This window comes from Triturus cristatus, chromosome 11, assembly GCF_964204655.1.
Source record: "Triturus cristatus chromosome 11, aTriCri1.1, whole genome shotgun sequence".
Lineage (NCBI taxonomy): Eukaryota > Metazoa > Chordata > Amphibia > Caudata > Salamandridae > Triturus > Triturus cristatus.
Window position 1 is genome coordinate 429,245,700 of NC_140594.1, and position 27,791 is coordinate 429,273,490.

A 27,791-nucleotide genomic window follows, 5' to 3' on the forward strand; every position below is an offset into this window, starting at 1 on the left:
TTAGCTTCAGTTGGGGAAGGGAGAGGGGTCAGCCATTGACCGAATCATATTTTGTCAGCCACCACTGCAGATCTTTCGCAGTTCCCTCTGAGATCTGGACCATGTCGAACCTGATGCTGCACCCACTGGGCCTTCAGGTCCACTGCAGACCCTGCATATGACAATGGGCATGAGTAACAAGCAAGATGCAGGAGGCCATGAGGCCAGACAGCCTCAGAGTCAGTCAAACCAAATTCCAGGATAGAGGCTGAAACATCGGTATCATAGCCTGAATATGATGGACTCGCTGCTTGGGAGGACAGGCCAAAAGCTACGCTGTATTTAGAATAGTTCCAATGAAGGGGAGCATCTGAAAGGGAGCCAGGAGTCACTTTAGTATGTTGAAAGTAAACCCCAGCAAGTGGAGGTTTGCTGTAATCTGGAGGTGGGAGACGACTGCCTGGGGCAACAGCCAATCTTTGAGGTAGGGAAAGACTGGAACCCCTGACCTCCGCATATGACCTGCAACCACCGCCATCACTTTCTGGAACACGGTGCTGGTTAGGGCAAAGAGGAGCACAGCAAACTGAAAGTGTTCTTGGCCCACTGTGAACTGCAGGTAAAGTCTGTGGCCAGGCAGGACGGAGATGTGTAAATATGTATCCTGCAAGTCCAATGCCACTGTCCTGTCTCCTGGGCAAACAGGACTTGCGTGAGCATTTCGAATTTCTCCTTTTTCAAGACGAATTTGAGAAGGTGAAGGTCTAGGATAGGACTATGGCCTCCATCCTTATTGAGCACCCGAAAGTAGTAGAAATAGCAACCATGATCTACTTCTGTTGTCAGCACCCTCTATATGGATCCATTGGTCAAGAGAGCCAGCACTTACTTACTGAGCAAGGAGAGGTTGTTCTTCATCAGCCTATTGTAAGTGGGTGGCATGGGTACAGGGGTGGTCACAAAGGGGAGGGCGTAACCCCTTTGGACAAGCTGTAAAAGCAAACAGTCTGATGTCACGGGCCTCTAGTGGTCATCCTGAGGGCGCATACTGCCCCACACTGGATGCCCAAATTGATCAGAAGGCAAGTTAAAGGGGTTTGAAGACTTGGACTGTTGAGGGTGGGGGTGGACTGGCCTGACTTCTTGCTACCTGTCTCTCGTGGTCTGTAGGAACTGCATTCTCGGCCACGGAAATATTGGGAAACTTGCTGGCTGTGGTGGCTGGGAAAGTAGAGACGCGGTTGAAAGCCCCTACCGTGGCCACATAAGGGCCTTGCTGTCCTTAAAGCTCTCCAGCATTGAGTCAGCCTGCTCTCCAAACAGAAGAGAGACATCAAAAGGCCTGTCCATGAGCGAGCCAGTGTTTCTCAACCAGGCATGGCGCCAAAGGGCCACAGACGAAGAAATCACTCTGCCCAGAGAGTCAGTCATGTCCAGCCCACATCGTATAGCGAACTTGGCTGCACCTCTTCTCCTAGCAATTGCTTGAGAGACTATGGCTCGGACCTCCTCCAAAACCAGACAACACTTGCACAATTGAGTCCTAGATCGTATAGGGGTATCAGCCCAAGAGGAATGCGGTGTTCACTGACCACAGGCGGGCATCCTCTTCCCAAAAGTATCCAGCTTCTTGGATTCCCTATGCAGTGAATTGGCAGACAACACGTCAGGGTTGATTTTGGAGGTGGATGCCAGGGCCACCAAGGTCTCCAGGACGGGGTGCTGGGTGCGGAAACTGGGGTCCCCTGGGGTGGGGAGATGGAGGTGGGTACTAGTCCTGTGCCCAGGAGCTTCTGTGCAGCAGTTAGACCAGGCCCCGATCAGTACGTTAGTGAGGGCTTCATTGAAGGGAAGAGCGGTTTGGACAGGGTAACTCCCAGTTGATGCACCTCCCTCAAGACATTCGTCTTGACTGCCACTGAGAGCACGGTCCACCTCAGCTGCCCTACTCACCACCATAGTGAACAAGTTACCTTCCTCCGTACCCACAGTAGGAGGAAAGACCAGGCCAATGTCTGGGGAGGTATCCAGGCCACTGGCATTCTCCAGATCCTCATACCAGGTGTCCTCAGGATCTTCTAAGGGCTAGTAACCATAAGGGTCTGCAGATGCCTCCCTATCATCACCCAATCCAGGCCTATCATAAGGCACTGGCCCGACATTGGGAGTCTGTCCCCAGTCGCCTCCGTGTCATCGAGTTGGGAATGATGATGGGGTGGTGCAACCACTGGGCGCTGGTGGTGTCGGCACTTGAGTGGGCGCTGAGGAAGGTCGAGGTCGCTTGACCAGCGTTGCTTGGATCCGTCACTGGATCCCTGGGAGCTGACCGGAGTCAAGGGCAAGGCTGTCAGTGAACAATCAGTAGGGGACGTGACCAGATCAGTGGGCCCCGATGGCACTCCAGAAGGGTCGAGCTGCCCATAGATAGGGTGCATGGCCGCTTTTTCTGTGGGGCTTGCTTGAGTTTCCTGACAACTTGGAGCGAATTTCAATTGTCACGAACGATCTCGGGACCTTCCTTGAGACGGAGATCTGGAATGTCACGGGGTCGGTCAAAGTAAGGGAGCTTAATGGACCACTCCCTCAGTGCCACTGAATGCATGGCGCTGCAATCCCCGCGCGTCTTAGCATTGTGATCGAGCACTAAACACCTAAGGCAAACTAAATGCAGGTCCGTCACCGACATCTGGCGGTGACAAGTACTTCATGGTTTGAAGCCTGCCTTTTTGGTGGACATCCTCACACAAAGAGATAAAGTCTCGAAAAAATATCCAGCAAAAGGTTGAAAAAATGTCAGACAAAAAGTGACTGGGGGATAGCTCTCTCCAGATCTGTGCTGAGTGGCGTAGAAATTAAAAATCTGACATCAGCGTGCTGGGGTGGCGCCTAGATATGCACACATCATTTCCAGTGCGGAAACATCATGCGTAGCCAAACGATACCATCTATCGGCGCGCAGGGGTACTGCTTATCAAAAGTTTACAGATCCAGTCTGATGCTTGGAGAATATGGAAGGAATCTGCAGCTAGAAGTCTCTATCAGATATACAACTTATGACAAATGTCACACTCAAACAGACTTACTATTTTTTAAACAAACAAGAGCCGGCATATTAACTAAAAGTATAACAGGGGAAGATGGCAGAAAAAAAAGAAAACATTCCAGACACTTTTAAAATCGACATTTTTTAAAGCGAAAACATTGAGCAGAAAATAAAACCAATATTAACTAACACAGCAATGCATTAAGGCACTCAGGAGCAGCCTGTCATCTTTAATTCAAGCTTTCTCTTTAAATAGAAATAATAAAATGGCTACCTTAAATTTTTGCTTAACTTAATCTAGGGTTGATTTCTAATTGACAGGGGTGCTTAAAATATGGCTACTCACAACGTGCCCCCTCTTTGGGGGTTCTTTCTTGGCACCTAAATATGGGAGAAGTGATGAATCCGTAAACATCTCCTTCTATAGTGAAGGGAGTCACTTTCGGAAAACCAGCCACCAACGTGGCAACAAGCTTAAGGGCGATGGACATTTTACCACCACTGTGACAAAGATTATATTTTCTCCACGTTGACAGATAGCACATCCAACAAGATAGATGCCTAAATCAAGCTGTAAATTGTTTCAAAATGCTTTGCATCTATCTGGCTGTTATCTGAATCACTCTGGCAATTTGTGTATTTGGCATTTGCATTTTGCCAATTAGTTATAAAAGGTGGACCACAGAACAATGCATAACATACTTCAAGATTCAGGAAAGAAAAAATAACAAGCACAGAGATGAATACCACAACCCAAAAAACATCAGGTGTTGCACATACATTAGGGGCTGCTTGTGCAGCAGATCTCATTTACACAATTCTAAAAAAAAAGTACCTGCAGGGCTATGTGAGAAGCAATTGTTTTTTCAAAAGTAGTGAGGGGCAAAATATATGTTCAGATAGGATTCAAATGGTAAAGTTAATGCAAATCTAATTCTGAGGAACTAAACTCACCTGAAGGCAATGTTTCTCCGTGACTGCAGACTCACACAACCACAGCAAGGCTGGTTCAATGTATTGCGCTTGAAGATGATGTAACGGTTGGTGTATGTGATAAGAAGATCAAATCCAAAATTGAACCCCGTCCATCGCCAGCAGTACTAAAAAACACATGCACGAAGTATTAGAAAGGGAAGACGTTTTTTAGCATCCTAAATCATTAATAATCATTTTAGTTACTCAAAATGAGCAGAACAAATCTACTAGAAGTTGTATTTTGATTTTAAAGGCATGCAGCAATGTTGCTGCTTGCAAATGAGTCATTCTCTCTTAAAGAAGAAGCAACAATACTTACTTCAATTCATGAAAGACGAAACTCGTTGTCTTAGGACAACATCCACCAGCCACTGGTCATGGACCAATAATAACCCACTCTGTTCACCTTTCCACAATCTCGGACCCGATTGGCTATTATTTAGTTTGTTGTTACGTGAAACCCATTGATCAAATATCAGAGGAATGTTTGCTTCCGCATCCCAACACATCATACTGTTTGCGGCGCTATCCACCATGGCCCGTGGCATAGTTTTATAGAGAATGGCCTTTATTTCCATTCTTCTTGCATGCCAATGGCCTTTGTCTACAGTCTCTAGTGTTAGGGGTTGTGCCACAAACCGTGGCAGAATAAAATCAATATATATATTTATGATGAGCATTAAAGAACAAGTTACTTACCTTCGGTAACGATATATCTGTAAGAAACATTAGTTAGTTAGATTCCTCACCTTAGAATATCCCCAGGCGTCAGGCTGGATCCGGAAAGATTTTTCGTCAGCAATACCCTTGCGCGTCGCTAGGCGTCGTCTGCGACTCCGCGTCCGTCATCGTGATCGCCGGGATGACGTTGTCGGAATACTTAGACGCCGCCCTCACGCGCTGACGTCAGCTCTTGTACATAGCTTTCCGCGCCAGGAACGCAGAGCCATGCAAGAGACCGACACTGGTGCCAAAAAAGTCTAGGGCCCTGAAAGGGATGACCTCAACCCTAGATATCGGTTCGCAGAACGGGGAGGATGGGTGGGGCGGTGAGGAATCTAACTAACTAATGTTTCTTACAGATATGTCGTTACCAAAGGTAAGTAACTTGTTCATCTGAAAGAAACACGTTAGTTAGATTCCTCACCTTAGAATAGATACCCCAGCAATACCAACCCCGGTGGTGGGCCTGCGAATCAAGATCACACCAGAAAGTCCTGGAGAACAGAACGGCCAAAGAAGCCGGGTCTCCGGACTTGGCTGTCCCGGCAATAGTGTTTGGCAAATGTGTGCAGCGAAGCCCACGTTGCTGCCTGACAGATGTCCTGCAAGGGGACTCCCCGGCCCAGGGCAGTGGTCGCCGCTGTGGCCCGAGTGGATTGGGCCCTCATCCCTACAGGAGGTTCCTTTTTAGCTAAGGAGTAACAGACCTTGATACACAAAATGACCAACCGAGAGATGCTTCGTTTGTGCACCGCCCGCCCCTTTTTAGCGCCCACGTAGCCAACAAAGAGTTGGTCGTCCACCCGGAACTGTTTGGTGCGGTCCAGATAGAAAGACAGCGCCGCTTTGGGTCCAGACGGTGGAGTCTCTTCCTCTTTCGAGGGATGTGGAGGCGGAAAAAAGGTGGGCAGAATAACAGACTGCCCGATGTGAAAGGCAGTTACCACCTTAGGAAGAAAGGAAGGACGAGTCCTGAGAACAACTTTGTCCGGATGGACAGAAAGGAAAGGAGGCTTAGAAGAGAGGGCCTGGAGCTCACCCACCCGTCTAGCAGAGGTGATGGCAACCAGGAAAGCAGTCTTAAGAGTGAGCAAACGAAGGGGACAATTATGAAGTGGCTCAAAGGGAGCACACATCAGAAAGGTCAATACAAGAATCAAATCCCACTGAGGCATTACGAAAGGGACAGGAGTAAACATGTGAGTAATGCCCTTAAAGAATCGAGAAACAGGGGATTTGAAAAGAGAAGGCTGATCAGGAAGCCGTAAGAAAGCAGAAATAGCTGAAAGATATCCTTTAAGGGTGCTCATAGCAGAGCCCTGCTGGGCCAAGGAAAGAAGAAAGAGAACCTCACAAAGAGGGGCGGAAAGGGGATCCACAGCCTTTGCTGTGCACCATGCCACACATTTTTTCCACCTGCAGGCGTATACCGATTTTGTGGAGGGAAGCCTGGCTGCCAGAATAACATTACAGACTTCAGGAGGCAAGTCAAATGGCATCAACTGCCGCCGCTCAATCTCCACGCATGGAGGTGGAGGCTGGACAGGTTCGGGTGGAGGACCGTCCCCTGCTGCTGCGACAGAAGGTCCTCCTGAAGAGGCAGTCGAATCGGGGGATCGATAGACAAACTGAGTAGCTCAGGATACCAGTATCTGCGCGCCCAATCCGGAGCCACCAGGATGACTTGGGGCCGGTCGCGCCTGATCTTCAGCACTCTGGGCAGAATTTGTATAGGCGGAAAGGCGTACAACAGACCACAACTCCACTCGCGACGAAAGGCATCACAGAGCGAGTGCTGGCTTGGAAACTCCAAAGCGCAGAACTGCTGACATTGCGCGTTCTCTTCAGTGGCGAATAGATCTAACCAAGGCTCTCCCCACTGCCGAAAGAGGCCTTGCGCCACGTCCGAGTTTAGATGCCATTCGTGATCCATCATGCACCGGCGGCTGAGTTCGTCCGCTCTGGCGTTCAGAGAGCCCGCCAGATGTTGAACAACTAGGGTGATGCCCTGATCTTCCAGCCATGTCCAGAGGCGCAGAGCCTCCTGACAAAGGGTCCACGACCCCACCCCGCCTTGTTTGTTGCAATACCACATGGCGGTGGTGTTGTCCGTGAACACCTGCACTACGCTTCCCTGGACAGAGGGAAGGAATGCCTTCAGTTCAAGTCGGATCGCTCTCCGCTCCAGAAGGTTGATATGGAGCCGGGACTCCGCCGGAGACCAGAGGCCTCTGATCTCCACCTCTCCCATGTGGCCCCCCCATCCCAGGAGGGACGCATCCGTCACCACTACGTGCTCCGGTTGGGGTAGGGAGAGGGATCTGCCACTGACCCAATCGCGGTCCGTGAGCCACCACTGCAACTGTCTCGCAGTGCCCTCCGAGATCAGGATGTGGTCGGACAGGTTGCCCCGATGCTGGGCCCACTGAAACTTCAGGTCCCACTGCAGAGCCCGCATTCGCCACCTGGCGTGATGCACTAACAGGATGCAGGATGCCATCAGACCCAGAAGCCGCAGCACCAACCTGACCGAAACCCAGGATAGAGGCCGAAAGATGGGAATCAGGGCCTGAATATCCCGGACCCGCTGTTCCGGAGGATAGGCCCGGAACTGCGCCGAGTCCAGAACCGTTCCGATAAAGAGGAGCTTCTGGGAGGGACTCAGATGCGACTTCTGCACATTGATGGAGCATACCAGCAAATGCAAGAGGTCGGCCATAGTCTGGAGGTGGGAGACGACTGCCTGGGGCGAGCCCGCCTTCAACAACCAGTCGTCGAGATAGGGGAAGACAGGAACCCCCAATCTGCGTAGATGAGCAGCGACCACCGCCATCACTTTCGTGAACACCCGAGGGGCACTGGTGAGGCCGAAGGGGAGTACGGTAAACTGAAAATACTCTTGGCCCACCGTGAACCGCAGGTAACGCCGGTGGGCCGGCAGGACGGGGATGTGGAAATAAGCGTCCTGCAAGTCCAACGCTACCATCCAATCTCCAGGGTCTAGGGCAGCCAGAACCTGAGCTATGGTGAGCATCTTGAACTTCTTCCGGAGGAAGGCGTTGACGCTCCTGAGGTCCAAGATAGGGCGTAGGCCCCCTTTGCCCTTCATGGGAACCAGAAAGTAGTGGGAATAACAACCACGACCTACTTCTGGACCAGGAACGTGTTCGATGGCCCCCTTGGCCAAGAGGGCCTTGACTTCCTCCTGCAGAAGTTGCAAGTGATCCCCTGAAATATGGTGGCACTGCGATGGCATGGCTGGAGGGGTCGCCTCGAAGGAGAGGGAGTAGCCCCTTCGGACGATTTGCAGCACCCACCTGTCCGATGTGATGGTACGCCAATGGAACAGGTGATGGCGAACTCTGCCTCCCACTGGCGTGGAATGGGCCTGAAAGCTCGGACTAGGAGGGTTTTGAGGTGGATTCTGCTGGGGTAGATGTGGACGAAACGGCACGTTGTCCCCCTGTACCGCCTTGGCGGAAACCACGTCTGCGACCGCGTGGAGGTTGGTTCTGCGGCTTGTGGCTAGGCAGACGTGAGGGGGCGCCCCTTCCCTGGCCACGAAAGGGGCGAAAAGCGGAAGTCGGCGGGCGCGGGCTGAATGGCCCAAGGACTTGGCCGTAGCCCTGGAGTCCTTACAGCGCTCCAGCGCACTATCCGCTTTGTCGCCAAAAAGGCGACTGCCATCGGAGGGCATGTCCATGAGGGTGCTCTGGACATCCCCGGAAAAACTCGTGGTCCGCAGCCAGACGTGGCGACGAAGCGCCACCGTGGTCGACATTGCCCTGCCCCGTGTGTCCGTTGTGTCCAGTCCACATCGGATTGCATGCCGTGCCGCATCCCGCCCCTCAGCAAGAGCCTGGGCGAGCCATGTTTGGGCCTCCTCCGGACACTGGGGCAGCACGTCCTCCACCGTATCCCACAGGGATTGGGAGTAACGGTCCAAAAGGCACGCGGTGTATATAGACCGCAACCCCAAACTAAGGGAGGAGAACAGTTTCTTCCCAAACTGTTCTAGCTTCTTGGATTCCCGATCCGGGGGTGCGGACGGGAAGGAGGTCTGGGAAGTAGAGGCCTGGATAACCAGGCTCTCAGGCGTGGGGTGGAGGGACAGAAAACTGGGGTCGCCCGGTGCAGGGCGGTGGCGCCGGGCCACGTTCCGGTCCACAGGAGGAACTGTGGAGGGCTTGGACCAGGTGCCTTTCAGAACGTCAATGAGTGCTTCATTGAACTGCAGCAGAGGCTCCAAGGAGCTTTGTGACGGTTGAAGCACTTCGGTGAGGAGGTTCGTCCTCACGGCCACAGCAGGCAGCTCTAAGCCAAGGGCTTCGGCTGACTTGCGCAGCACCACAGAAAATGCAGCATCTTCGTCCGAAGCCACGGTCGGAGGAGAGATGAAGCCAGTGTCAGGGGAGGTGTCAAGACCACTGGCATCCCCCAGTTCGTCTGACCAGTCCTGAGATAAATGGCCCTGCCGGGCCAGAGGGTCCTCAGACCCCTCCCAGTCGTCACCATCATCCGATTCCTGATATACAGGTGGAATTATCGGAGCCGGGCAGAAGATGAAATTGCCACCCATCGGCGTCGGGTGCGGCGCCGCTCTGACGCCGTGCCCGGACCGGGACTAAACCGGAGAACGGCATCGTCCGAGGGCGGCGCCGGGGGCGGCACCGGAGGAGTCTGCGCCGGCGGAGGGATCATGAGGTCGACCGGCGCCGACTGGGATCCAGGCCTGGATCCCTCGGGGACCTGCGGCGTCCGGACCTGAGTCGACAGCGCCGGAGCTGCCGGCTCGCTAGGCCTCCCAGTCGAGCCTGCGGGGCCCGAAGGCGTGCTGGCAGGCGTCGACGGGGGAGACAGGTTCCTCATGGCCATGAGGAAGGCACTGACCTCCGCCGGAGCCACGTCAGTCCCAGGCACCGGAGGGTATGGGGACGGACGGGACCCCTGCGGCTCCGACGGAGCCGCGCAGGTGGTGCCACACAAACCCTCAGCCGAGTCGTGCGACCGGCGAGGGGAGCCAGAAGAGCGATGTCGCTTCTTCGACTTCTTGCTGTGCTTCGACTTACCGGAACTCGAAGACTTGGACCCCGACGAGCGGTGGTGGCTGCGGCTCCGCGACCGGTCCCTCAACCTCCTCCTCGACCGGGACCTTGAACGGCACGGAGCCGACTGCCGGAACTAGAGTAGTTTGCGGGACCGCTCCCGCCTAGCTTTCGAAGTCAAGGCCCGGCACTCGAGGCACGACTCGGCATCGTGGTCAGCCCCCAAGCAATAGAGGCACCGGCCGTGGTGGTCCGTGACCGACATTAGTCGGTGACAGGAGTCACAAGCCTTGAAGCCAGGCATCCCTACCGGCACCAGAGTCGATGTTGACGAGAATAGAACCAAAAGAGTTCAAAAAGTTTTAGTCAAAAAGTGACTAAAAGGGTATGCTCTTCCCGGATTGGCGCTTACTGGTGCGGAAAAAAGAAGAACTGACGTCAGCGCGCGAGGGCGGCGTCTAAGTACACCGACGACATCATCCCGGCGATCACGACGCCGACGATGGACACGGAGCCGCAGACGACGCCTAGCAACGCGCAAGGGTATTGCTGACGAAAAATCTTTCCGGATCCAACCTGATGCCTGGGGATATTCTAAGGTGAGGAATCTAACTAACGTGTTTCTTTCAGATATAATTATTTTCAATAGGGATATTTGCCCGATAATCTAGAGTGGAAGTTAACTGACTCGTCAGATAAAAGTTTCATTAGTACTTATTTGTCCAGTATAATGTCAATCTCAACTACATTAAAGAATCCCAAATTCCTTTGGAACCACATATCACACACTGAATGATAGCAATCAGTGGGTACAATTCTGATTTGTTCCAAATGATTTGCTGCCTTGAAAATCTCTGTAGCTTCATTACCTTATTTCACAAGTGGTTGGAGATTCTCACAAGCATTCATCTAGGGATCCTAGATGAGCAGTAGATCATTCACATTTATGTACAGCAAGTTCGAGAGCACATGGAAGTGTATACCCTTAGCCATGTGTCATCCACACAGCATTGAAGCTTATGATCTCCACAGTCATAGAAAAGAGTAAAGGGGACAGGAGGTACCACTCAATAACTTTAGTCTGCAAAAAGGCCCCAACATACACAGCTTCATAAGTGTACGTGCAATGCCATCAGATTAATTCAGTTTGAATAGTGAAATGAACCCTTTACTCACTCAGACGCTTCACAGCATGTGGATGAGGAACACCTATTACACTGAGTTAAAGGCCAACCTGGCATTGCTTGTATCCAGCAATACCTTCATTTCACACACACTTGACGTATGATAGCAATCACCTATTCAAGGTTATGTGAGAGTGATCTGTGAGTCATAAAGCCTTTCTTATCCGGTAATATTAGTAGTAGTGACACAAGCAGAAGCAATCTGCTTGCACATACCTTTGGCAGGATTATGAGCGATAGAGGTCTGTATGAGCTGCAACCATCAGTGAGCTTACCTGACTTTAGATGTAGGATAATAAGCATATTCCACAGCAATTTAGGCAACCTCCACATATCCATACCTTCCTTATATACAAGTAACAGTTGTAGAGCTAGTAAGTTTTTTCTTATACCTCATAATATTCACTGGTCAGCCCATCAGGCTGCAGAGCCTTATTGCAAGCACAGTGCTTAATAGGTATCTCATTCTCTCACACGGTCAGAGAGGCAGCACTGCTCTCACCACTCCTCTTATCCAGGGGAATGTCTCATGGTCCAGGTGTTGTCTTATTTGCTCCAAATGAATATCTTCTGCACAGTGTATAGTGATTTAAAGTACAAATGTAGTTTGCCAGTTAATCTTTCTCTCATTAGTGACCATCTTGTAAGTTCTACCTCTTAAACCTAGGATAACTGAGGGTAATATATATATAAATACCCATCTTTAATCCTCCTGACAACATTAATTTTCACTGGAGATCATCACTACTCCTGCAACACATCTAAACATTATGTTATCCACAGTTCTACTGAATTCCAAAGCCAAACTTCACCTCGATGCTGGAAAATCTACGTCCAATTAAATCAAAGTATTGCTATACATTTGAAGCCTAAAAACGTATTCAAATCCAGTCACCCCTCCAACTTTGAAAACCTCGCTTATCAAACGTGAAAAGCCCTCACAGACAGAGCAAACAATACAATATTGATAAATGCCTCCCGGAAATTGAGGATTGAAATAACTCACTGCGTGTCTGCCTCCAACACTATAATAAATTTCAACTTGGCCTTGATATTCCTCAATAAATCCTGACTGAACAACAACTCACAAACAAATATCAACATTCTCATTCCACCAGGGTACAGTCCTAGAGGAGGTGTTGCTCTAAGCTACTGAATCTTCATCTGTTAAAAAGAAGAAGGAAAAAAGCCTTTCACTCCTTTGAATTTATGAAGGGGGTTTGGAACTCTTCCATTACAGAAACCATATTTTATTACCATCATTTATCACTCTCAAAAACAATGCACATCTAAAGAGTTCACAGATAGGAATGGGGTTATTACTTTGAGGGGAAGGGAGGGATAAACCTGCCAATTCATTAAACCTACTTTAGTTAGGTCCAAATATACTTCTGAGGAATGTGGCTCTGTTCAAACCCTGGTGGCTACAGTACAACTGAATCAATCCTCAGAGAAGTGCGTTTTACATTCAAGCTGCAACAACAATTTTGAAGTAATGAACACATAATAAAATAGAGAGATATAATGAGGAAAAAAAATAAGACAAGAAGATCATCAAAAGAGGTTAAAGAATATGGGGGAGGGGACGCCCGAGATTCCCCCACAAACTGCTCATGCTGTCCAGGGACAGGAGGGGATAAGCCTGTCCTAACAATTTGGAGTACTACTGGGCATCACACCTCCACTACATATCGGGATGGGTTGTCCGTGAAAGTGAAAAATACTGGTTTCACATGGATTGCGCTGTGGCTTGTAGACCCCCTTTGGGACCTGGCCTGGCTCTCGAGACATCCCCGGCCCCGAAGTGCATACATAGCCATTCCAACGAAAACGTTTCTCGACATCTGGGACAAGATCGCCATCCCTAGGGGTTTCACCTCCTTCCCTTCACCTAACACCCCACTAGCTCTTAATCCTAGCTTCCCTCCAGTCTTGCAGCCGTAATCATTTTCAGACAGGGGGGGAGGGCGGATTCTGCACGATCCAAGATCTTTTTTAGGGGGATGCCCTCAAAACATTTGACCAATGCAAGAGAGATTTTCACCTTACAGGTACGTCCAGACTGCAGTATTACAAACTTCGGCACTGGTTAGGCACACCAACATATGTGCAAAGGGCAACAAAGGCCACGCACACTGTGCGCAATTTCGACGGCACACGGTGCTTGATCTCCCGCACATACCAGGTGTTACAGCATTCTTCCTCCATTCATCCTCATACTTACAGAATGCAGTGGCCCACAGACTCCACAGAGGAAATCTGCCAGAAACACTGGGAACAACAATGGCGCGACATCCCTAGGATATACAGGAGCATCTCCCAATGTGAAACCACTTATGAACTCATGACCCGCTGGCATTACACCCCAACTCGTTTACAGAAAATGTTCCCCACCACATCCCCTCTCCGCTTGCGTTGCCAATCAGCGACGGGCTATCTCATTCCTATTTGATGGTCCTGCCCACTACTCACGATATTCTGGAAGGAAGTCTTGAGCCACATCAAAGACACTGTAGGATTCCATATACCAAGCTCACCCACAGCCACCCTCCTGGGTATCCGACCCCAATAGCTCACTGCCATGACCCACTCCGATTGGGGCCTCATCAAGCACATGCTGGAGGCAGCCCAACAAGTAATTGCTCTGCACTGGAAGAAGCCCTCTACCCCATCCATTTCCCGGTGTTTCACATGCCTCTGGCATGTCATGACAATGGAGCGCTTAACTTGCTGGATTACACAAGCAGAACCCAAATTCTATGTCAGGACCAGAGGCTCAGATTATACCTTTGCTTTATTTTCACAGCAGCACATTTTCAAACACAATAACCAACTACATTTCCCATGAACAATGGGGAAAGCAAAAGCCATAACAGGAGTCCTTCCCCGCTGTCCGCACTCCAGCCAGCCAGCCAGCACAGTCCCTTCACTCTGTTTCCTCTTCCTCTTTCTTCGCTGCTCAGCAGCAGATAAGTAGTTTTTCTTTATTCTCCTGTTATGGGGTGTTATTTGGCTAATTCTGGTGGCGTTTGCTAGCGCTTTGTATATTTTCTGTTTGCACAGATTCCCTTTCAGTCACAGGACGTTTTTAAACATACCTTACGTGACGGCTGGTGTGTTCCTTGGGCTCTGCCCGTTAATCGTATGCCCTTGGCCACCCTCATTTATCTGGGCTTCCTCCCAGCCTGTTATAAGAGCACCTGTAGTGCCTTTAAAATTGTTCTTTCAGCACCAAGCTGCCTGTGCTCCTGAGTGCCTTACGGCGATATACTCAGACCTAAGACCATGCAGTTGGAGCAAGATCAGTGCCAGGAGGAGGATCCCTTGGCATACCTCCCCTGGGACGATGATTTTTATCAGGTGGTGGATGACTCCATCTACAGGGCTGTCAACCATGCAATGGAGCCTTTGGAGCAACACCTGTCAGCGCAGATAGCGAAAGAGTGCGCCAAGTGGGCTGCTCCCGCACCAGCTACCCCTAAGTCCCCTCCTGTGCCTCACCCTACTGGCTCTCCCCCTGCTGAGAAACCATGCCCTCAAGGTGTGGATGTAGATGCTTTCGCCCGTCTGAAACAGGCTTTCTTTTCGCCCGTTTGAAGCAGGCTTTGACGCAGTTGCCCCCGCAGCCTGACCCTGCGCCCCCGTGGACTGCACCCAAACGCCTCCGCACACCGCTTCCCCAGATCCCTTTGATAATAGTGATTCCCCCCGGGACACTGAAGAGGAAGCGGGCTCCTCTAGGTCTTGGCTCTCAACGGCCACTCCTGCCCCAGGGGGGGCTTCTCAGACATGTTGGATCCGGACGACATTGTTCACCCTATGTCTACGGATTGGGTTCCCGGGGATAAAATGGCCCAAAAAGTGGCAAGTCGTCTGCATAAGCCAATGGACAAGGATGCTCGCAATCGCCTTCGGGCGGAGTGCCCCCGGCCCAGTTTGGAGGGGAAGATTGCCCTAACACCCGAGATAGATCCTAAGATGGCAACCTTCCTGGCAAAGTTCGTAAGTGACCCTAAAAAGGGTACTGATCACTCCTGGCGCACATGCCAGAACAAACTGCTGGATGCAGTGGGGCCTGTCACTAAAATTCTTGACATGAGCGAAGAGGTCAAGGTGTCCGGTGCCCTAATCTCCCAGGAAGTACTCTCGAGCTGGGCGCAACGCGCAATCGTGTTTATTGGGAACGCGAATTGCGTGTTCTCCACGGAGAGAAGGCGGTTGCTCCTGATTAAGGTGGACCCCAAGTAAGGTGACCTGGCTCTTGGAAGGCGGGAGGCAGGCGCCCTAGCTCAGGGGGTCTTATTTGGCGACCCGTTCGTCTAAGAGCTAGGAAAGTTTGTGGTGACTTTCACCTCACTCGACAGAGCCCAGGCGAAAATCAGGAAGCTCTTTACTCCCTGGGTTTTCCAAGGAGCCGGTTGTGGCAGGGGCCACACAACCGTCCGCTTCTCCAACTCTGACAGGGGGCAAGGCTCCGGGTGAGGGCAATATCAGGACAATGCCCAGTGCTGGAAAAGGTGAGTGTAATACCCTTGTCGAGCTTGCAGGTGGGAGGGCGCTTGGTGCAGTTTTTCCCGGCTTGGGTTTCCCTCACTAGCGATGCTTGGGTGCTGCAGACGGTCCAGGGCTTTCAGTTGGAATTTCATGGCTGTCCACATCAGCTAAGCCGCCCGCCCCATCTCCTTCTCGCAGCGAGATACTGAGTTGGTACGCAAAGGGGTCTCCACCCTCCTCCAAAAAGGGGCAATTTGCTGGGCGGTGGAGCAACCTGGTGGTTTCCTCAGCAACCTTTTGTTAGTCGACAAAGTCAACGGCGGCGGATCATCAACTTGAAAAGTTTAAATGAGTGGGTGGTTTACCGCCACTTCAAAATGGAGGGTATCCACTTCCTCAGGGATGTGCTGAGACTGCTCGACTGGATGGTCCGGCTCGACCTGAAGGACACATACCTGACGGTCCTATCTTATCCCCTCATCTGCGTTTTCTGCAATTCAGGTGGGAAGGGCAGGTTTTCGAACTCACCACACTCCCTTTTCGGCTATTCTCCGATCGGTGGTGCTTCACAAAGGTTCTCAGACCAGAGTTGGAGTACCTGCGAGCGAAGGGTGTTCGTTTGATCGTCAACTTACTCGACATGCTCTTTCTGTATCAGTGCCCCAGGAGGATGTCCAGCCAGTTGAGGACTGCCATCGACCTCCTCCAGGGACTGGGGTTTGTCATCAACGAGAAGAAGTTCCTGTTGGCTCCGGTCCAATGTGCATCCTTTTTAGGCTTCAATGTAGACTTTGTGTCTTCCACCCTGAGTCTCCCCGCCAGGAAGATGGCAAAGATCAGGCATGAACTGCGCCAGACCTTGGCGAAGACGCAAATTTTCTTGCGCCAGCTGGCACGTCTCGTATGGCTTCTCTCCTCCATACACGCCATTTTTCCCAGACCTTTGCTTTATCGAGCCTCAGGAAGGGTTTAACTTATTCCCAGTCGATACCTCTGACGGACGATGTGAGAGACAAGATGGAATGGTGGCTCACCCACATGGAGGCGTGGAATGGTAGAGCGATATTCTGTACCGCTGCGGATATCGTCATCGAGTCAGATGCCAGTCGCTCCGGCTGGGGAGCAAGGTGCGGAGAGTTCTCCATAGGTGGAGCCTGGTCCACACACGAACAGTCATTGCACATGAACTGCCTGGAGCTGCTGACAGGGTCATTCGTGGTGTAGTGCTAGACAAAAGACAGGGTACAATCGTGCGTCCTTCTCAGGATGGACAACATCTATGTGGTCCGGTACATCAACCATCTAGGTGGCACCAGGTCCAAGATGTTGGAGACACTGGTCAGGGATTTTTGCCACTTCTGCCTAGACAATCAGATCTCAGTAACGGCGGAATACCTTCCGGGGCGGGAGAATGTAGTGGCCGACTGGCACTCTCGTCACCTCCTGGATGCCAATGTGTGGAAGCTGGACCCTCAGGTCTTTGCTCAGTTGTCAGAGAAATGGGGCCCCTTCTCGGTTGACCTTTTTGCCTCACGGCTAGATCATCAGTTACCGAGATATTTCAGTTGACGGCCAGACTGGCAGAAGGAGCACAACTATGCCTTCCCTCCGTTCTCTATGATCAAGCTAGAGTCCGCGTTGCTTCGTCGCCAGCAGGCGGAGGTGGTGTTGATCACACCCTTGTGGAGGTCTCAAGTCTGGTTTCCAGTTCTACTGGAACTTTCTTGGGATTTTCCAATCCGACTCCCCCACTTTCCTCACATTCTCCTCAATCCTGATCTCGTTCCCCATCGGCTGGTAGCGGAAGGAATGTTGAGGATGATGGCCTGGCGGATCTCCGGCGTCGCTGGTCGCACCCAGGCCTTTCGGGAAAGGCTGAGGACTTGCTCACCAAGGCACCGGTCAACCTGGCACAGATGGTGTTGGTGTGTGCGAGGGAGTGTCGATCCCGTGGGGGCAGATGTAGTCCACATTCTTAATTTTCTGGCGGAGGATGGACTGGCTTATAGGTCAATTAATACCTTCCGCGATTTCGGCCGGTCACATTATGGTGCAGGGCTCTCCGGTGGGTAAACACCCTTTGGTTTGTCGGCTTCTCGGAGGGATTCGCCTCTCTCTCCCTCCGGAGCCTCGGTAATCCGTCTTTTGGGACGTGAACCAGGTGTTGAACCTTTTTCTTTCCTGGCAACCAAATAGGTTTCTATCTCGTAAGAAAGTAACTGCCAAATTGGCAATGTTGCTATGTCTGGTGTCCTGCAGACGTGTCTCAGACGTGATGGCTATGGATATATTAGCCAGAGTGTTTTCCCCGTAAGAGGTATCGTTCACGGTAAGTAGAAGGACCAAGAGTAATATCAGGGTCATTTCGTACCCAGCGTTTCTGGACTCCCCCAAACTGTGTGTAGTGCAGTGCCTCCGTGCTTATAAGGAATTGACTGAGGAAACTCGCCCTCCGGGTGAGAAGCAGCTGCTCATGTACAGAGCAGTCTCCTCCCCGACCATCGCAAGATGGGTGCGTTAGGTGATGAAGGAGCAGGGACTGATTCTAAGCAGTTTCGTACTCACTCGGCGAGAGGAGCGATGGCCTCTAATGCTTTTTCCCTAGGTACGTGTTTGGAATATTTGACGTGCGCAGCATATTGGTCCTCTGACTTCACCATTAAGAGGTTTTATTTCAAACCAGTACTGGAGGTGGCAAGGCTAGTAGTCGACAGGCTTTGAACTGGCATAATCTGAGTCTCTGGTCCTGACATAGAATGAAAATTTGCCTAGCTGTAGTGCTGGTAAATTTCAATTCTATTAAGGATACGGAGGTGAGGATTATCCTGCCCAATGACCACTGAAGATGTGGACCCTCCCCGTTCTAATGTAAGTGAACCATTCATGGGTCTTTAGAAAGGTGGTAATGAGTTGATGACGTTACTCATGTGTTGTTGTTTGCTGGTGTTTTACTGCAATTGGTTCCAGCTTAGTCCTCTGACACTGCCTATTGTGCAGGAAATGATGGTTCCAAACAAGAAGCATGAAATCCGACAGGAAATGGTTCACGCGAAGAAAGAGGAAGAGGAAACAGAGTGAAGGACTATGCTGGCTGGTTGGAGTGCGGACAGCGAGGAAGGACTCCTGTTGAGACTTTTGCTTTCCCTATTGTTCATGGGAAATGTAGTTGGTTATTGTGTTTAAAAATGTGCTGCTGTGAAAAAAAAAAGGAAAGGAAGAAGGCATAATCCTCGCCACCGTGTCCTTAATAGAATTGAAACTTACCAGCACTACAGCCAGGCAAAGTTTCATTCACTCACACTTGCCAACCATTGATTGATCACTTCTCTAAACTGGAATACTCCTGTTTCACTCATCCCCTACTCCACGCCCTCCAGCTCTTCGAAGATTACCTCTTGACCCGCGATACTGAAACTTTATCGCGAAGTGGCGAACATTACCAGATGAGTGACGTACTATCCTCCCCTTAGCTCATGCTTGAGACCTTGACAGACCCTCCCAGGAAAGCCCTGCTCCTCACTCTCCTTCCCACTTTCCCTACATCCCCCTCACTTCTGTCCCTTCCCTCTCTCCACCGACATCCTTCCTCTTGTTCAGCCTTTCCTTTACTTTCTCACCTTTTTTGTATTAGTTTTCCGCTCCCTAGCCCCGGGGTAGCCCACCTGGGTCCCCCTCACTGCAGTCCAACTCCCCTCCCCTTGCTCAGTTACTATATTAAGTTGAGCGAAGTGTGTTTGTTTGTTCTTATCGCCACGGATATTATTTTCTAAAATGCTTATGTTTCTAAGCTCAGACCTTGAAATGCTAGACATGTGTATCACTTGCCAGTTGCTCTTGCTGATTCCACTGTATACGACTGTGCAGTCTACTATCAGCATTTACCTGTTCTATGCCTTGTACTGAGGTGAGTGTTTGTTTTCTTCAATAGTAATAAAGAGACTTGACGATAAAATAGGTTAAAGAGCATAGGAGATAAGAATTTTCAAAATTTAAGAGCAAAACACCCAGAAAAAGTGAAGCGCCAATCAAAAAATTCTGTTTGGGGTTAATCAAGACCTAGGAGTGATTTCAGTCTGACTGTAATGAAGTAGAGGCTGGATCCACCAAGTGGATCGGCCCCGTCAAAGAAGTGTATTCCAGCACTGAAGAGGTAATGGGTTTCAGAGCCTATGGGTCGTCCCTCAGCCCCACCCTGTTCATCAACTACATGACTGTCTCGGAGAAATCATCAGACCTCACTGACTCAACATCATATCCTACAAAGACGATGCCCAACTCATCCTCTTGCTGACCAAAGACCCCACCAGAACAAACTTCCGCAACTCAATGACCAGGTCACCGACTGGATGAGAACCAACCAAGGGGTGAACCTAGAAAGCTTTACACTGAGAAAAGTAGACAAAGTTCTGAATTCACAAAATGGTCATAGATATGTAGTATTAGTAATAGTAGTAGTGACTTTATTCGGTTACAGAAATATAACTATAAAAGTACGTTTTTTAAAAATACAATAAAACAAGAATTTCATATAAGAACAGTCAAAACTAAATAGTACCATAAAAATTATTATCATCAGCACAGACAGCAGGCAATAGGAATTAGAGACACTAGACACGTACTGATTAGAACAACAGAAATATCCATATAAGAATAAGACATTTAGAAAGTGGAATGCCACTAATACATGAGGTTTCATGCCAATAGTTGAAAAAATCCTAAAAGAGTAACTTGTGCTTAAACCTAAGAAGAGGAGTACGTTGGGGCATGTGACAAAAAAAAAAACCCTCGCCTTTAGGAACTTGCTTGGGTCAAATCCTCAGCAGTTTTCATGAACAAAATGTGTTGGTAAGTGCAGAACGTACAAATATCATCAGAGTTAAGAGAACAGAGCTTGGCCTGATCTGGGCTACAGAGGGTTACCTTGAGCTGCTAGGGCTCTAGGGAATCAAGTACTCCAAAAGGGAATCAACGTTGCGTAAAAACAGACAGTCGATTTAAAATGGCATAAAGTAAAATATACATCAGTTACAATGTCAAGAAAGCCCACATGTTAATATATGCTCTCAGAATTACCGTAAAAAATAATCCAGTTTACTAAAACCCCTAGGATAGCTCGTTCGTAATAGTAACCATGTACAAGAGTGACATGTACTTTTTCGTTGTGAGAAAGTTTAATTAGAGAACCATGAAAGCATGAAACCCTCATAATTAGGACGGGCTATAAGGAGTGGGGAAAGTCAGTCTGTGTGGGAACAGACGTTAAGATGACAGTTATGTCTGATACAATTATGTCTCAAATGTGTTGCGACCAGCTGCTAGGGTAGGGTTAGAGAGGGCAGTCAGTTTAAGACTTCTAGCCCTTAAGGACCATGCCCACTTTAGGAATCTTTAAGTCTCCAAGACAATCAGTTCATGTGTCTTTTGGCCAACACCTAGCTGGCGACAGATTGGAATAATCTACATAAAGAGTGGTAAAGTATACATTGGGCAGAAAAATATGAAATGTGACACAGTTTCTCTGGTCGCCGGGCAGCAGGGACATTTCCCTTCATCACCTTCTCTCTTCATCCATTTGGCGGTCAGCAAGTTTAAGGGGAATGAACCAATTCTAAAACGAAAATACAGGGTTTTAACAGTATGGAGAATGCTCCTATCAATTAATGTTTCATATTTGGGTAGACACGTGTGCTGAAACTTGTCACTCAGATTCTCCAAGCGAGGTTCCCACTAGACGTCCGAGAGCATAAAGTCCCAATACAGTGACTTAATCTAGGTGCCTAGATTTTGTGGCATATATTCTGGGTCTTCCCACACCTCAGATAAGTGTACAGTAAGGCGGCTGAGGGCAACTGAGGCCATCGCCCGTCCCTTCAGGTCATAGATGTATATCGGCCATGGTTTTCTCAAAGAAATTTAAAAAACAAATAAAGAAAATAGAAAGAGGAGACAGGTTTCATCTTTGTGCCATAATGACTGATGTACAAAGTTAGAAAATTTTACATCCGGCAGACTTGGTCTCAGGGCTACAGAGTTGTTGTTGGCAGCCCAAAAACACACAATACCCACAGCCATCAATGAAGCTGCAGCTTATAATGATTTTCCCATTATGGACCGACCATGTATCAATTCATGACAACATTTTTGAAATGTGTCCAAGAATCTGAGTTTAAAAATTGTGGTGATTAGTGTGACTCGAAATTTGTGGTTACACACAATATACAATTCAGAGGGCAATTTGAAAAATATGTTTTTCTTGCACATGGGGTAACTGTTGGAAGACAGAAAAAAAGAAACATGTAATAAATAATAACTCATGTTCTACTATTCCATGTTCCTATACTTCTATTGAAAGAACCCACTTGTATGGGTGCGTCTGTAACCCGTGGCATGAAAGGCTCTAAAACAAAACCTAGAGACTTTAAGATTTTTGCTTGCAATGCCAATCATTTTTCTGGTGATGCGGCTAGATATGGTAATTGGGCCCAGGGTTGGCTGGCGCCCAGGGAAACCTACCAAACCTAGACATTTCTGAAAACGTAATACCTGGTGGAGTCCAGTGTTATTTTTTGTGGGCATTGCCAAAAGCCCTATCACCCAGCATTCAAAGTTCTCCTGATAAAAATGGTACTCAAGAAATGTGGTGGGGGGGACAAAGTGCTTTGGACACATGCTGGAAGTGCTCAATGTTTCGGTCACATAAATAAGGGAAAAAATATTGCTTTCTGGCCCATACTTTGATGTTCAAACCACAACAATTTTTTCACTTGTTTCCATGGTAGTCTGGGGATGGCATCCAGACTCCCTAGGTGGGCACATCCAGATAATTTTTTCCTCAGCAGTACGTCTGCGAGTCGATAGGTGGCATCGGTGAACTCCGCATTTGTCGTTGGCGTCGTGGTCGTCAGAATGATGTCACGATATCTACTTAGACACTGACCACTGGTGCATGAAAACTAGGGCCCTAAAAGGGAGTCCCTTACCCTAGAAGTCAGTTCGCATAACGGGGAGGATGGGTGGGGTGGTGAGGAATCCATAACTAATCTGTCTCTTACAGATATATCGTTACTGAAGGTAAGTAAGTTGTTCATCTGAAAGAGACATTTAGTTATGGATTTCTCACCTTAGAATAGTTACCCCAGCAATACCAACCCGGGTGGTGGGTCTGCAAACCAAGTTAACACCAGAAAGTCCTGGAGAATCGAACGTCCAAAGAAGCCGTCTCTCCGGACTTGGCTGTCGAGGCAGAAGTGTTTGGTAAACGTGTGCAGTGAAGCCCAAGTAGCTGCCTGGCAGATGTCAAGAAGGGGGACTCCACGTGCCAAAGCATTAGTGGCTGCAGTCGCCCTGGTGGAATGGGCACGCAACCCCACTGGAGGTTCCTTTTTCGCTAAGGAATACCAGATTTTGATGCAAAGAACGACCCATCGGGAGTTGGTTAGTTTTTGCACGGCTCAACCTTTCTTGGCGCCCACATAACCAACAAAGAGCTGGTCATCCACCCGGAAATGTTTTGTGCGATCCAGATAGAATGAAAGCGCACGTTTTAGATCCAGATGATGGAGCCTCTCTTCCTCTTTAGAAGGGTCGGAGGCGTAAAGAAGGTGGGCTCGAAAGGAGCGCACATCAGATAAGTAAGAACCAGGTTAAAGTCCCACTGGGGCATCACAAAGGAGTTGGAGGAAATAAATGAGTATTGCCCTTAAGGAAGCGATTTATAATAGGGGGACTTGAAAAGAGAAGGCCTGGTCAGGCAGCCGAAGGAAGGCCGAAATGGGCAAAAAATAGCCTTTGAGAGTGCCCAGAGCAGAGCCCTGCTGGGCCAAAGAAAAATGAAGAGGAGAACCTCTGAAAGAGGTGCAGAAAGGGGATCCATAGCCTTTGCTTGGCACCATGCCACAAATTTGTTCCATCTATAGGCGTATACCGTTTTGGTGGAGGGCCGCCTGGCCGCCAGGATAATATTACAGACTTTGAGAGGAAGGTCGAAAGCTGCCAACTGGAGCTGCTCAATCTCCACGCAAGGAGGTGGAAACTGGACAGGTCCGGTGGAGGACCGTCCCCTGCTGCTGCGACAGAAGATCCTCCCCAAGAGGCAGTCTGATCGGAGGATCGATGGCCATTTGCAAGAGCTCAGGATACCAAACTCTTCGTGCCCAATCCGGAGCCACAAGGATGACTTGGGCCCGGTCGTGCTTGATCTTCTTCAGCACTCTGGGCAGAAGTGGTATAGGTGGAAAGGTGAAAAGCGTCGCCTAGCGAGTGCCGCCTTGGAAATTCCAACACGCAGAACTGCTGACATTGCATGTTCTCTTTGGTGGCGAATAGATCTAACCAAGGCTCTCCCAACTGCTGAATGAGACCTTGCACCACCTCAGAGTGAAGATGCCAATTGTGATCCATCATGCACTCCGCTCTGGCGTTCAGAGAACCTGCCAGGTGTTGAACCACCAGGGATATGCCCTGATGTTCCAGCCATGTGCAAAGGCAGAGAGCCTCTTGACATAGGGTCCACGACCCCACCCTGCCCTGTTAGTTGCAGTACCACATGGCGGTGGTGTTGTCTGTGAACACCTGCACTTCTCTTCCCTGGACAGAGGGAAGGAATGCCTTTAGTGCAAGACGAATCGTCCAAAGCTCCAGAAGGATGATGTGGAGCCCAGACTCCGCTGGAGACCAGAGAGCCAGCGCCCCACCCCAGCAGTGATGCATCCGTCACCACTGTGAACTCTGGTTGGGGAAGGGAGAGGGCTCTGCCGTTGACCCAATCTTGGTTCGTTAGCCACCACTGCAATTGGCATGTAGTGCCCTCAGAGATCTGGACGCAATCGGAAAGATTCTCCTGATGCTGTGTCTACTGGAACTTCAGGTCCCACTGTCGAGCCCGCATATGCCACCTGGCATAGTCCACCAGCAGCATGCAGGAGTCCATGAGGCCCAGTAGCCTCAGGGACATTCTGACCGAAACCCAGGATAAAGGCTGAAAGATCGGAAACATAAACCGAATATCCCTGACTTGCTGCTTGAGAGGATAAGCCCGAAACTGCACTGTGTCCAGAACCGCTCCGATGAAAAGGAGCTTCTGAGAGGGAATCAGGTGTGACTTTGGCACATTGATGGTGAACCCCAGCGAATGCAGGAGGTTGGCCGTAGTCTGGAGGTGGAAGACGACAGCCTGGGACGAGCCCACCTTCACCAGCCAGTCGTCAAGATAGGGGGAAGACTGGAACCACTGATCTGCGCAGATGAGCTGCGACCACTGCCATCACTTTCATGAACATCCGAGGGGCGCTGTTAAGGCCAAAGGGGTACCAAAGGGGATGATGGACGGAACGTTTGAGCAAATCAAACACTCACCCCCAGTCAACCGATCTGGGTTTAATCCATCATCATTCTTTAGCACACTCCACCACCTCAGTTCGGACATGGCCATATGCAAATCAGTCTGACCCTGTGCCTCATGGGAACAGTCCAGCCCGAACTGCCAAGGGGGAGCACCGTAAACTGAAAGTGCTCGTGGCCTACCGTGAACCGCAGGTGACGCCGGTGATCCGGAAGGACGTGGGTAAAAAAAATAGGCGTCCTACAAGTCCAACGTTACCGTCCAGTCTCCAGGGTCGAGAGCAGACAGGGCCTGAGCCAGTGTCAACATCTTGAACGCCTTCCAGAGGAAGCGGTTGACTTTCCTGATATCCAAGATAGGATGCAGGCCCTTGTCCTTCTTAGGCACCAGAAAGTAGTGGGAATAACAACCAAGACCTACTTCTGGCGCACAAATGCGCTCAATGGCTCCCTTGGCCAAGAGAGACGTAACTTCCTGTTGGAGAAGGGCGAGGTGATACTCTAACATGCGATGAAATAGAGGTGGTAGGATGGAGGGGAAGTCTCGAAGGGGAGGGCGTAGCCTCTTCGGACTATCTGCAAAACCCACCTGTCCACCGTGACGTTGAGCTAGTGGGGGTGGTGATGGCGAACCGTGCCGCCCACTGGCTATTGATGGGCATGAAAGGTCGGACTAGGAAGGCTTGGAGGCTGCTGCAGAGGGGGCACTGGTGGATTGGCAAACCCGCTGGCCCCCCGACCCACGGGGTGGTATCCACGTCCCCGGCCGTGCAGAGGCTGGACACCTTGCGCAGGCCTGTTCGGAACATGGCGGGGTACCCCTTCCGATGCAACGACAGGGCTAAGGCAGACTGCGCTGGACGGGAAGTGGAAACGAGGCCTAAGGATCTCGCCGTAGCCCTGGAATCCTTAAAGCGCCTGAGCACGTTGTCTGCCTTGTCACCAAACAGGCGACGGCCATCAAAGGGCATGTCCAAAAGCGTTGCTTGGACATCACACAAGAAGCCAGTGGACCTCAACCAGGCATAGTATCTCAGTGCTACTGACATGGAAATCGTCCTGCCCAGTGAGTCGGCAGTGTTCAGCCCACACCGGATGGCGAACTTCGCTGCGTCTCTCCCTTCAGCAACAGCACGGGAGAGCACGGCCTGAGCCTCCTTTGGGCACTGTGGCAGCACCTGTGCAACTGTGTCCCACACCAAGTGGCAGTAACGGTCCAATAGACATGCGGTGTTCACCGACCGCAGTCCCAAGCTGGAGGAAGAAAACATCTTCTTGCCAAGGTGGTCCAGCTTCTTGGATTCCCGATCAGTTGGTGCAATCATCCTGTCTACAGGAGCCCCTGTGTTAGGCTTGGACCAAGTGCCCACAAAGATGTCCCTAACGGCCTCATTGCACGGCAACAAGGGCTCCAAAGAGGCCGCTGCCGGCTCAAGCACCTCGGTCAAGAGGTTAGTCCTGACGAACAAGTTACTTACCTTCGGTAACGCTTTTTCTGGTGGATAAAGTATCTGCCTGTGGATTCCTCACCTTGTGAATATCCCCTGCGCCAGCAACATTCGGAAACTTTTGTAGCACTCCACGCCGATGAGGTCGAAGATGACGTCACAGAGGCACGGCTCCACTTGCGACTCCGCTGACGTCACTGGATCCATAAGAAGACCTCGTCGGCGTGATGACGCCAGTTTCGCCCTTTTTTCCGTGCCTTCAGACAGACTGACAGCAATATGTATACAGAATACACAGTACATAATATACAAAGCAACACACACAGTGTGAAGATAATATAGGAAGAATAACACACTGCCTTTGACAGTAACAAATACATTTTGAAACACCATCATCAGAATTGTAGGTATACAAGGGTGGACAACGGGGAGGCGGGTGGGTCAGTGAGGAATCCACAGGCAGATACTGTATCCACCAGAAAAAGCGTTACTGAATGTAGGAGAGTGGGATCTGCACTTATGTTGCACCCACATTTTTTCTGATGTGAACACTGGTTTCTGGCTATAGTCTGGCTGGGTCCCTGCTAATCAGGACCCCAGTCTCTCTGTTCTCTCTAAACAACTTGGAATGCATATTAGATGCACTAGTGATTGGATACTGTGGTACCTTATGAGCCCCTGGTATATGGTACCTTAGGTACCAAGGGCATAGGAACTTTACAGGCATACCACGGGCTTAAGCATGTATTATGCCACCCCTGGGAAGCAGACTAAATCTGATACCACAGGCCTGCTACTGCAGCCTGGGTTAGGTAGTGTTAGCACTCCTCACTGAGGTATAGGTTCCCCATATCTCACCTTACACACACACATATAACCCTATCAGTCACCCCTAAGGCAGGGCCTATCAATCCTGAGGGCAGGGTGCTTAGTTTACATGTGAGGGGGTGCCTCTGCCTGAGCAGGGCCCCTCTGCAGCTGGCAGAGTCTATTCTCTGTGGCTGTTTGTGGATGCAGTTAAACCATATACTCTTAAGTGCATTATAACCTAGCGGTAAATGCTAACTTTGGAATGACTGCATCTAAACATGTCTTGTTTGGTGTCAAACAACTTGGAATCATACCCCCACACCAGTAACTGGTGTGGGAGTATGATCCCACCCTTCTAGAGGGGAAGACATGTACCTACTGTGGAAACACGGTAGAAATCTTTAAGAGCCATGGCATCACAAAATGGATGCCACCAGCACAGACACGGGGCTGCCCTCCTGCTGCTGAATGAAACTCGCAGTGGAGGAGGCCCAGCAATAGGCATCCTGTCACAGGGAGGTGTAACTACCTTCCAGACAGGATTTAGTATATTGGGGCTGGGTGGGTGCACTCCTAGAGTGCTTTGAAGTCCTGCACTGGGGGAGCAGTAGGCTCCTCTGTGCATATGCCAGCTCAAACCGGTTCAGGGGCTACTTGCCTCTGCTCTGGCGCGAAAATGGACAAAGGGAAGTGGGTGTAACCACCCACTCCCCTGACCCCTCCCATAGGAGAGGTCCTAGAGCTAGTCCCT

General features: G+C 50.1%; 1 protein-coding gene across 2 annotated transcripts in view; it reads right to left on the reverse strand.

The window, feature by feature from the left end:
* Positions 1-27,791, reverse strand: part of GMCL1 (germ cell-less 1, spermatogenesis associated) — a 615,261-nt gene that overhangs the window by 168,690 nt on the left and 418,780 nt on the right. For both annotated transcript variants that reach the window (XM_085636262.1, XM_085636261.1), the window contains exon 12: positions 3,977-4,122. In XM_085636262.1, the coding sequence (XP_085492388.1) occupies positions 3,977-4,122 (146 nt within the window). The remainder of the gene's footprint in view (positions 1-3,976; positions 4,123-27,791) is intronic.